Genomic DNA, 11765 nt, shown 5'->3' on the forward strand with positions numbered 1-11765 from the left:
TTTTGGAATTTGCTCAATATATATATGCACCTAACGAGGAGGATCAAAAGTTTATGCAGGATTTTTTTTGAAGATTGTAGACACACAAGGAAATATATTGATAGAAGGGGATTTTAACCTTAATTTGGATCCATTGTTGGATAAAACTGGACAAAAGACAAGTAAAAAGAATAAAGTAGCCAAATTTATGGTTAAATCAATGCAGGAAATGAAACATGGATATATGGAGGAGGCAGCACCCAAGAGAGAAGGAATAATCATATTAGTCAAGTAGGCATAAAACATACTCAAGGATTGATGTTTTTGTTGTCGGCCCATATTCAAGGGAGAGTTAGGAAAACTGAGTATAAAGCTAGACTACTTTCAGATCATTCGCCCCTGTTATTAGCAATAGAACTGGGGGACATCCCACCAAGAACATATAGATGGAGGTTAAACTCCATGCTACTTAAAAGGCAGGAATTTAGAGAGTTTATTGAATGCCAAATTAAAACATATTTTGAAGTAAACACAGAATCAGTGAAAGACAAATTTATATTATGGGATGTAATGAAAGCCTTCATTAGAGGACAGATAATAAGTTATGTAACTAAGATGAAAAAGGATTACAATCGGGAAATAGAGCAGCTGGAAAGGGAGATAGCAAGTATAGAAAAGGAACTAGTGAAAAGGGACGATATAAAGAAAAAGAGAGAATTGGCGGACAAAAAAATAAAATACGAAACATTACAAATGTACAAGGTGGAGAAGAACATAATGAAAACAAAGCAAAAGTATTACGAACTGGGAGAAAAAACATAAAATATTAGCCTGGCAACTTAAAACAGAACAAGCTAAAAAAAAACTGTATTGGCATCAAGGAAAAAGGACAAACAAATTGCATATAACCTAATAGAGATTAATGAGAACTTTAAGGAATTTTATGAACAATTGTATCAAACTGAGAATGAGGGGAAAGATGATAAAATAGAAAAGTTTTTAGCTAAAATTGAACTGCTGAAATTGCAAGAAGAGGAACAAAACAAACTGATAAAACCGTTTTAAATAGAGGAAGTACAGGATATATTAAAAAAGCTGCCGAACAATAAAACACCAGGAGAGGATGGATTTCCAATAGAATTTTATAAAACATTTAAAGAGTTATTAATTCCTCCTCTCCTGGAAGTAATGAATCAGGTAGAAGAAACAAAACTTGCCAGATTCATGTAAGACAGCAATAATTACAGTAATACCAAAGACGGGGAAGGATCCATTAACACCAGCATCATGTAGACCAATATCTCTACTTAACTCAGATTATAAGATAATAGCGAAATTATTAGCAAACAGATTGACCGACTGTACCAAAAATAGTAAAACAAGATCAAACTGGATTTATTAAGAAAAGACGAACAGTGGATAATGTCTATAAACTTATTAATCTAATTCATGCAGCTCAAGGAAATAAAAAACAACGGTGGCTGTTGCCTTAGATGCAGAAAAAGCCTTTGACAGAGTAGAGTGGAACTACTTATTTAAAGTATTACAGAAGTTCAATCTGCCAGAAAAATATATTAATTGGATTAAAGCATTAGATAATGGACCATTAGCAAAGGTAGTAGTAAATGGATATGTATCGAATCAATTCAAATTAAGTAGATCAACGAAGCAGGGATGTCCGTTATCCCCCTCATTGTTCTCCTTAGCAATAGAACCATTGGCTGAGCTGATAAGAATAGAAAATAAAATAAAAGGGATAAAAATAAAGGAGAAGGAGTATAAAATCAGCTTATTTGCAGATGACATCATAGTATACCTAACAGAACCAGAGATATCAATAAAAGAATTACATAAGAAATTGAAGGAATAAGGAGAAATATCGGGGTACAAGGTCAACGCAAATAAAAGTGAAGGGATGCCAATGAATAATGCGGATTATACAGAACTTAAAAAAGAATCACCATTTAATAGCAAGCACAAGTAATCCGATACCTAGGTATCAGGTTAGACAATAACTAAAGCCCTTGTACAAGCTAAATTATCAGCCACTAATAAAGAAATTCCAGGAAGACTTAGAACATTGGAAAGAACTACCGGTAACGTTGATAGAGAGGGTGAACTGCATTAAAATTAATGTGTTCCCAAGGATACAATATTTATTTAAAACGTTACCAGTTCCCTTAACAGAGAAATTCTTTGATGAACTAAAGAGAATAATAAGGAAATTCTTGTGGAAAGGGGGGAGAAACCGAGGGTAGCGCTAGACAAATTAACAGAGAGGTTTTACCAAGGTGGTTTGCAGTTACCAAACTTCAGAAATTATTATAGAGCTGCACAATTAAGGTATTTATCAGATTTTTACTAGATGAGAGAAAAACCAGACTGGACTAAGATAGAACTAGATAAAATAGGGGAGAAGGTACCGGAACATATATTTTATAAGTGGGATGAAAAGCTGGTGCAATATAAAAGCTCACCAGTATTGCATCATTTACTTAATATATGGAAGAAGATCCACGTAGAAAGGAAAAAAATGAATTACCAAATACCAAAATTGTTATTGATGCAAAATCCACTAATCCCTTTTACAATAGATAACCTTTCCTTTAGAGAATGGGAGAGAAAAGGAATCAAAAGAATAGAAAATTATTTTTTGGGAAATAATTTATTAACATTTGAACATTTGAAGGACAAATATGGAATAACTCACAGTACAGTGTTTGCATATCATCAACTGAAAGCTTATTTAAAGGATAAATTGGGAAACAGACTGAGATTACCAGAAGGAAGCAGCTTTGAATATGTGATTACAGACACAATGATAATTAAAAGATTTATATCGAACATGTACATTAAGCTGCAAGATATGGAAAATGAAATAAACTATTATCCCAAACAAAAGTGGGAAAAGGATTTAAACAAAGATTAAAAAATGAAACATGGGAAAAGTTATGTTCTGGAACTATGAAGAATACAATAAACACAAGGTTACGCATGATACAGTATAATTGGTTACACAGGTTATAGCTTACGCCCCAAAAGTTAAAAGAATGGGATCCAATATCAGATAGATGTTTTCGCTGTAAGAAGGAAATGGGAACAACAGTACATGCAATTTGGGTATGTATGAAAGTGAAAATGTTTTGAGAAGATCTAAATCAGATATTAAATAAAATCACAAATAACAACATACCAAAAAATCCAGAGATCTTTCTTTTAAGTAACATAAGAAGTAAAGAATGAGGCCTCAAATTGGATGAAGCGCAAAAAAGATTAATTATTATAGCCTTAGCAGTAGCAAAAAAAATGCATAATGCAAATGCAAATGGAAGAGAGCCTGAGAATACAGCAATGGTACATGGAAATGAATAAATGTATTCCATTGGAAAAAATAACATAATTTAAAAAATAAAGTCACATTGTTTGAACAAATTTGGGAACCATACGTGGAACATAACAGAGAGAGCTCGCCTCGGACCTCCATCCCCTAAAATGATAAGAAGATAAAACTATTTGATTTAGTGTGTAAAAATAGATGACACATTTTTCTTGTTTGTTTTTCCTTTGTGTGAAAACATTGTTTTATGGTTTTATTGTATTGTCTATGTTGAATATTTATTGGTTTTGGAAGGGGTTGTGAAGGGAGAAAAAAGGGGAAAAATGCCACTGTGTATATTTAATGAGAAATGTTTGTATGTACTTTGGTTGATATGGTTCACAGTATGAAAAATAAAAAAAATATTTAAAAAAAAGGGTCTCAACCTGAAACACCGATGATTCCTTCCCCTCCCCATCGACGCTGCTCAACCTGCAAAATTCCTTTGGTTTGGTTTTGGCTCTGGATTCCAGCCTCTTGGTGTCTCCAATGAAATGGTTCCCTTTGTGACAGGGTGCATATTTGTTCCACCAAATATTTTCTCCCTCTAGATTTGTGCTACAAAGGTGTAGAATTCACACAACTGTTGACCAGAACCTATTGAAATGTAACTCTGCAAGGAGTGGCTCTGTTTGATTGTCCATGGTGGGTGAGGGTACCAAGTCATTGAGTCATCCACACAAAGTCACGTCTACACCAACCTTCAAGTGCCCTTGCCATGCTGTGTTTTATTCTCTCCACATTTTCATCAACCATTTACCTACATGTTATGGACAATTTACAGTGTCAGTTCATGTTTAAATTTAATTTTAGACATGCAGCCCAAATATACCAATTATATACCAACCCTGTACGCTTTTGGAACATGGGTGGACACTGGAGCACCCAGAGAATCTGCTGAAGGAACTCAGTAGGTCAAGCAGCATTAGTAGGACAAAAATAATGGTTGGCATTTCAGGCCGAAACCCCTTTATTAAGACAAAAAGGAGAACAATATCCGACAGTTCAGCAAATTAGTCCTGAGGTTACCAGTTTTTCTGTATGGTAAAAATATTTGCAATCTTATTCTAAACAATCATTCTACTGCTGTGAAACTTCCCAAAAACCAGTCAGCACCCATGGTCACAATCTTTGACGTGCTTCTATTCTCATTTTTAATTTTTTTTTTTCTTTTGCTGTTTATTTTGCCAGTTGTGATGGATGTATTAGATTCCAGGCAAGTGAGCTGTAAGCTCTATAAAGGACTTTCTGATGCCCTCATCTGTACTGATGACTTCATTACAAGAGTGGTGCAGCGGTAAGGGTTTTCTCCATACTTGGTTCTCCCTGGAGGAAAATGTGGATGAAGATCAGGAGTTGGGGTGTGGTTGTTGAGGTCCGTTGATGTGCACTTGCTGAGGAATTAAAGACCCATTTTTGAAGGAGCATTTTGTCACTCAGAGCAGTGTGTTGGAGCCGGCTGTCTAATGGAAAAGGGAATTTGTAGCGGTAGCTATGGAGAGGGAGGGAAAGAACACTGAGTCAGTTTCGCTTCCAACGGTTTAATTTGAAAAACTCGTGCTGCGCCTTGTAAAGCGGCTGGGAAATCTCACCCCTGTGTGGGTGGTGATGTAACGAGACACCCGAGTGCGCGTTCACGGCCCCTCTGATCAGGAGGGAAGTGAAACCCGGCGGCTCCATCTTGATGTGGCTGCTCTGCTACCGCGGCCATGACAAACGCGGAACTGGTTTTCCTGCGTCGCGATGTGCACCGCCACAAATTGTTGATTTGGGACTGACACAAACACTGGAAAAATCTCCAGCCTGGCAACCCAGTCTCAAGATGATTTAGCCAGGTATTCTGTTCCTTACCACTGTGTGGTAACCTCTGGAAAGTGCAGATTTGGTATTAAGGATGATGAAAATCTTGAGGATCAGCAGTGCTACTGCCCATAGTTGATTGGCCTGGTTTTTTTCAGATTTATTGTAAGAGTACATACGTAACATCATATGCAACCCCGAGATTCTTTTTTTTTAACTGCGGGTGAGGCAGAATTACCACTTATTGATAGTGCAAAATAATCTGTACACAATGTACATGTAAACAAATAAAGAAATGTAAACAAACTGACTGCAATACAAAGAGAAAAAAAATCAATAAAGTCCAAAAGTAAGAGTCCTTAAATGAATCCCTGATTGAGATGGTTGTTAAGGAGTCTGATGGTGGAGGCGTAGCAGCTGTTCCTGAATCTGGTGGTGTGAGTCTTGCAGCACTGATACTTTTCCTGATGGCAGTAGCAAGAACAGAGCATGTGCTAGGTGATGGGGATCCTTGATGATTGCTGCTGTTCCCTGTAGATGTTCTCGATGGTGGGGAAAGTTTTGCCTGTGGTGTCCTGGGCTGTGTCCACTCCCTTTTGCAGAAGTAGAGGCACTGACATGCTTTCTTCACAATGTTGGGTCCAGGAAAGATAGTGACTCCCAAGAATTTGTTCACTGGATTGTACACCTCTTGTTTTCCCTTCCTGAAGTCAACAATCAGCTCCTTAGTTTTGGTCTTGTTGAGTGTGAGGTTGTTGTTGGTGCACCATTAGCTACTGATTCCAATCACGCGATACTGTGATAAGTTACTGGCTTCAGAAAGGAAGAACAGCAGTGGAGAAAAAATTAGCAGCCTAAACTATTTTACCTCCAACACTTCTGATACCCAAGAAGTTTAAAAACAAGGAAACCTTTTAGCTATTTTGAATTGCATTGTGTCCAATTCTGGTCCCCATATTTAAGAAAGGACATACTTGCTATAGAGGGAATGCAGCGCAGATTTACAAGGTTAGTTCCCGGGATGGCAGGATTGTCATACGCAGATAGGTTAGAAAGACTTAGATTATATGTGATGGAGTTTAGAAGGATGAGGGGAGACGTGATTGAGGTATTTAGGATTATCAAAGGGCTTGATAGGGTGAAATCAGAGCACGTGTTCCCAATGATGGGAGAGACTGGGACTAGACGGCATAGTTTAAAAATACAGGGAAGGCCATTTAAGACAGAAATGAGGAGAAACTTTTTTACCCAGAGAGTTGTGGATCTGTGGAATGTATTGCCACAGAGGGTGGTGGGGGTGGATTCGCTGGATAGATTTAAGAGAGAGTTGGATAAGGCTCTTGTGGGCAGGGGAGTTAAGGGTTATGGATTTAAGGCTGGGATTGGTTATTGAAAGAGAAAGATCAGTCATGATCTGATAAATGGCAGTGCTGGCTCAATGGGCCATTTGGCCTACTCCAGCACCTATTGTCTATTGTGTTTCTTGTTGGCCTGGAGTACGGACAGGACACATTCGAGGAATCTCCCAGAAGACAGGAGTCGTAAAGGTAAGCCAAGAGTGCTATTACCAGACTGAAACAGGACAAGAAATCTCATCATGATATTTAAATAAAGAGCCTTCACCACTTCTTTTAAAATAGTGATTATTCAGGCAGTGAATCGTGTACAAGTAGTTGGATGCTGCATTGGGATAGTTTTCTGAGCAGAGGGGTTGAAAACTAGGTCATTCAAAACTAGGTCAGATTGTATGTTGTGAAATTGGAGGGGATTTGCATTTGACATAACATCGAGATTCAATGACAATTCGATACTGCCAATAAATTCCTGTGGATGTGAGTAACGTCACTGTGTTTTGCAGATGTATGTCCATCCCGGTGACGATGCGAGCTATCCGCCGCAAGGCTGAGACCATCCAAGCAGACACCCCGGCTTTGCCCCTCATTGCTGAGACGGTGGAGGACATGCTGAAGAGGAATCCCCCTCCACTCAGCAGTCCCGGCTACAGCACGCAGCTGGGCACCAACCCACCCAGCGGTACCACCACGCCAACTAATACCTTCCCCGGGCCCATCTCCACCATCTTCAACCTGCAGGGCATAAAGGAAAGGCACGAGTCGGGGCATGGGGATGACTCGTTCAAAGTCAACCAGAACCCCATCTTGACGAGTTTGCTCCAAATTACAGGAAGCGTTGGTTCATCCATCGGCTCAAGCCCTACGCCACCCAGCCATACCCCTCCTCCTGTCTCCTCCCCTGCAAGTAATACCAAGAACCACCCCATGCTGATGAACCTGCTCAAGGATAACCCAAGCCAAGATTTTTCCACGCTTTATGGCAGCAGCCCCATGGAGCGGCAAAACTCTTCCTCAAGTTCCCCAAGAATTGACGTGGCTTCAGGCAGCACCAAGCAGAAGAAGAAAAGAACACGGTCGCAGACAGACAAACCCAAGCAACCTCAGACTGAAGAGGACTTCCAGCGGGAGCTCATTTCCATGGACTTCGATGCTCCCAACAGTGTCTTTGATGTTAACCTGGCCGGAGATACATTGGACACCCCTCACATTACCCCCGCCCCCAGTCAATGTAACACTCCTCCTACGACATACCCTCCGACTGTGGTCCACTCACAGCAGTCCAGCATGCAGAGATCTATACGTCTCTCCAGCTCGGACAGCATTGGGGCTGATGTTACAGAGATTCTGTCGGACATAGCAGAACAAACGACGAAGTTGGCCGCCTCTGGGGACAATGGCCAATCTGTTGGGACACCGGTACGTGATTCTTTGAACTCTTCCCATTCTGGTGTAAATAGTACATTTGATGCAGACGTTTTCCAGGCTGGAAGCAATGAGAACACGTACACTGATCCTGCGGATTTAATAGCAGACGCCACCGCTACTCCAACCAGTGACTCCTCAAACCAGTTTTTTCCAGACGGAGTAGATTTTTTGTTGGAAAATCAAAGTGGGAGCAACTTTGTGAGTGGATATTTTGATGAGAACAGCCAGAGTGGCGATATGGATGACATGAAAGGCTTCCCTTCGCAGGGGTCTGCTTCAATGAACATGCAGGGAATGAGTGGTGAGGTGGGAGAGCGCTCCAAGGGGAGTGGCCATACTGACGTGGTGGATTTCAGCATGTTCACAAACAGCAACAAGTCACTGGGGCCACATGATGGGATGGAGCCCACAGGGAGTCAGAGCCCTCTGCTGAACACTGTGGAGGTTGCAAAAACAGACAAGTCTCAAAAGCAGCGCTCTGGCAAGGAAGGGAATGGCAGTGGGAGCAGCAGTTTATCGGGAATGGCCGTTGACAGTAAACCCGGGAAGCGCACCAGGACTCCGTCGAGTGACGGGAAGAACAAAGAAAAGCCTCCAAAACGCAAGAAAACTGACTCGGAAAGCAAGTCTCCATCGCACAGCGTGTCCAGTCGGCCCTTCACACCACCTGCCAGCACCACTGGCTCCAAGTCCCCGGGGAGTTCCAGCCGGTCACAGACCCCGCCCAGTGTAGCCACCCCTCCCATCCCCAAGATTACAATTCAGATTCGCAAAGAGATCGTTGGCAAATCGTCTTCACACAGCCAATTTGGGTCAGCCCCTTCTTCTAGCAGTAAAAGTCACCACTCCCATTCCTCCAACTCCTCCTCCAGCAAGGTGAAAAGCAACAAATCTGACAGCTCTTCCAGTTCCAAAATGAGCAGCAGTAGCTTGTACCCAGGCCAAGGCAGTGGCAGTTCCAGTCAATCCAAGAGCTCTCAATCCTTGGGAAAACCTAGCTCCTCTCCCGTCACCAAGCACGGTTTGACCGGCAGTGGCAGCTTGTCCACTGGCAATAGCAGCAGTAAGATGAAGCCTCAGGTCAAGTCATCCTCATCTCTGGCAAATCCATCCGGTGGAAAGCCCAATGTGTCTCCCTCCCACTCGAGACCACCGGGAAACTCCGAGAAACTTTCATCGCCTTTGAAGCCCATTCCAGGAACTCCACCAACAAAGGCAAAGTCTCCAGTCAGCTCGAGCTCAGGAACCTCACACATGTCAGGCTCCAGTTCCAGCTCGAGCACCAAACAGTCCTCTGGCATGGCATCCTCCGCTTCGTTGAACCAGAAGCCTCCGACCTCCTCCTCCTCCTCCTCCTCCTCCTCCTCCTCCTCCTCCTCGTCTGCCTCATCAATGTCTTCGTCCCAAAACGCTCACAGCAATTTAATCAAAGGGAAGTCTCCCAGTCGGACCAAGAAACCGTCTTTGACGGCAGTGATAGATAAATTGAAACATGGCGTGGGTGGTGTGAGCGGTTCAAATGCAGAGGACTGTGGGGATGCCCAAATGGCTCCAGCAACAATGCCATCCACTCATGGGATCCCATCCAAACACAATATGTCGCCGGCGGATTATCAGGGCAAGCGGGAGAAAAGTGACAAAGAGAGCAAGTCCAAGGTCTCGGTCTCGGGAAGCTCGGGGGACAGTGGGAAGAAATCTTCTGACTCCAAGAATGGTGGAGGGACAGGTGTGGCAAAAATCATTATTAGCAAACACGATGGTGGTTCTCCGAGCATCAAGGCCAAGGTGACCTTGCAGAAACCAAGTGACAGCAGCGGTGACAGCTTGAGACCACAGATAACGGGAGGCAAAAACTATGGTTCGCCCTTGTTCAGTGGTTCAACGCCCAAGCACGAACGCTGTTCCCCAAGCTACAGCAAGTCGCCTGCCTACACCCCTCAAGGTGGTGACAGTGGCAGCGAGTCGGGGTCTTCCTTTGCCGAGAAATCCCACCAGAACAGTCCAAGCTCAGATGACGACATCCGGCCACTCCCTGAGTATAGTTTGGAAAAGCATAAAAAGCACAAAAAAGAGAAGAAGAAAGGGAAAGATAGGGACCGAGACCGAGACAGGGAGAAGAAAAAATCTCACTCTAGCATTAAACCAGAAAGTTGGTCAAAGTCTCCGATTGCATCGGACCAATCCTTATCCATGGCAGGGAGCGCGTCCATGAACTCCGAGAGGTCATCTCGTCCCAGCCCGGCTTTTTTGATTGGGGATGATGACGACCTCATGAACGTGGCTCTAATTGGCAACTGAAATGAAGTGCACTGTTGATAAACTAAGGCGATTGATCAATAAGCGATCACCTCTTGTTTCCAACAATGGCATTATTTCTAACTTCGGTAGATGCCTCGTTCATTTAAAAGAAAAACGGTTTTAAGTTGGCCATTTAATGTCAGCAACCAGTTATCAAACAAGATACGTGAATTGTAGCCACGTTCTGTACATTATTGGATGGGTGGCCCTTGTCAAGTTTGACATGAACATCCTTTGCCTTCCTTTTTAGAGAGGCTAGATCGAAACTAAACTAAAGGAGGTCTTTTGTCCAAGGATTAGTTTGGATTTCTTTTGGGAGAGTTTAGAATCTCTTAAACCCATCCTATTTGCAGTTTCCTACCACGTGTGACAGCTCGTTTTTATAACCTAAAGCTATTTTAAAGTCAGAACCAACTCTGGCTCCTCTGTACAATGTTATAGCCTTTCATATTTTTCTAAAAGGCAAAGTGGCCTGTGTGCTTCATTTTCTGTGAGTCCCAACCCACCTGCAAAAGATGCATTTTATTTAACGATCTGTTAGGCCCAGATTATTTTACATAAAACCTAAAATGCTATTAATGTGCTTTATTTTTAACTATTTATTAATCTCTTAATTTCAGAATTGAAATCATTTTAATGCTTCTAAAGCTTAATCCATTTTAAAGTCAAACATTGTACATTTCTTTAAATGCCAAGGATGTACGATGATGGTGTTTTCTCTGATTTAGTTTTATGAAGAGCCAGAATGTATTTGTATTTATTGTATTTACATTTTATAACTGGTTCTGCTTGTTTGGAGAATGTTTCTGTCATTTTTCTTTTTCTCTCTGTAGTCTTCTTTCTCAATTGAAAGTTTGAGAAGGTGTTTCAGTTCACGACCAGTTTTCTCTAGGTTTCGTGCCACAAGTAGGATAATGAAAGACTCTGTTTAAACCAGGTGTGTTAACTGAAGGCAACCCAGCCATTATGCTGGCCAAACTTCCTAACTGTTCTCCCCGACACTCATTTTACTCTCCATAATTTTGTGTCCTCAGTGAAGGTTCTCCCACTTGCCATTGGTAAATAATGCTCCTGACCATTCATCGATTGTACAGTTTCATAAGAGTTAGATAACTGTAAAGACCATAACTTTTACCTTCCAAGAGTTGGGGAAATTGATAATCAAAAGGAAAGGTCTATAATTGGGGAAAGAATATTTTGACTTTCTCACCCCCTGGGAGAATTGAATGGAAAATTGCCCAGTTACGAAGTCTACTGCAATAGCAGAGCATTTTTAAACCAATTAAATGATCCACCAATATTGTGTAGATCATAGTCCAGATGGCTTTCCATCAGTGCATTGATTCGCTGATTGGAGATATCAGTGATATAGTTGAGCCTTGGATCTGCTGTAGAATTAAATGCATACTGAATTGTTTTCCTCATAGCAGAGTCCATAAAAGTGAAGTTCTTTCGTGCATGGTGTGTAAGAAATTAAAATGTGTCACAAAGTACAACTCCCTTCCAATCCAACAGAAATCAAATCTTGGAGT

General features: G+C 41.5%; 1 protein-coding gene across 1 annotated transcript in view; it reads left to right on the forward strand.

Moving 5' to 3' along the window:
• med1 (mediator complex subunit 1) overlaps window positions 1-11467 on the forward strand; it is a 51746-nt gene extending 40279 nt beyond the window's left edge. The window contains exons 16-17 of the mRNA XM_069906887.1: window positions 4547-4652; window positions 7014-11467. Of these exons, the coding sequence (XP_069762988.1) occupies window positions 4547-4652; window positions 7014-10233 (3326 nt within the window). The 3' untranslated portion in view covers window positions 10234-11467. The remainder of the gene's footprint in view (window positions 1-4546; window positions 4653-7013) is intronic.
• Window positions 11468-11765: the final 298 nt, after the last annotated feature.

Source organism: Narcine bancroftii, chromosome 12, assembly GCF_036971445.1.
Source record: "Narcine bancroftii isolate sNarBan1 chromosome 12, sNarBan1.hap1, whole genome shotgun sequence".
In the NCBI taxonomy this organism is placed as follows: domain Eukaryota; kingdom Metazoa; phylum Chordata; class Chondrichthyes; order Torpediniformes; family Narcinidae; genus Narcine; species Narcine bancroftii.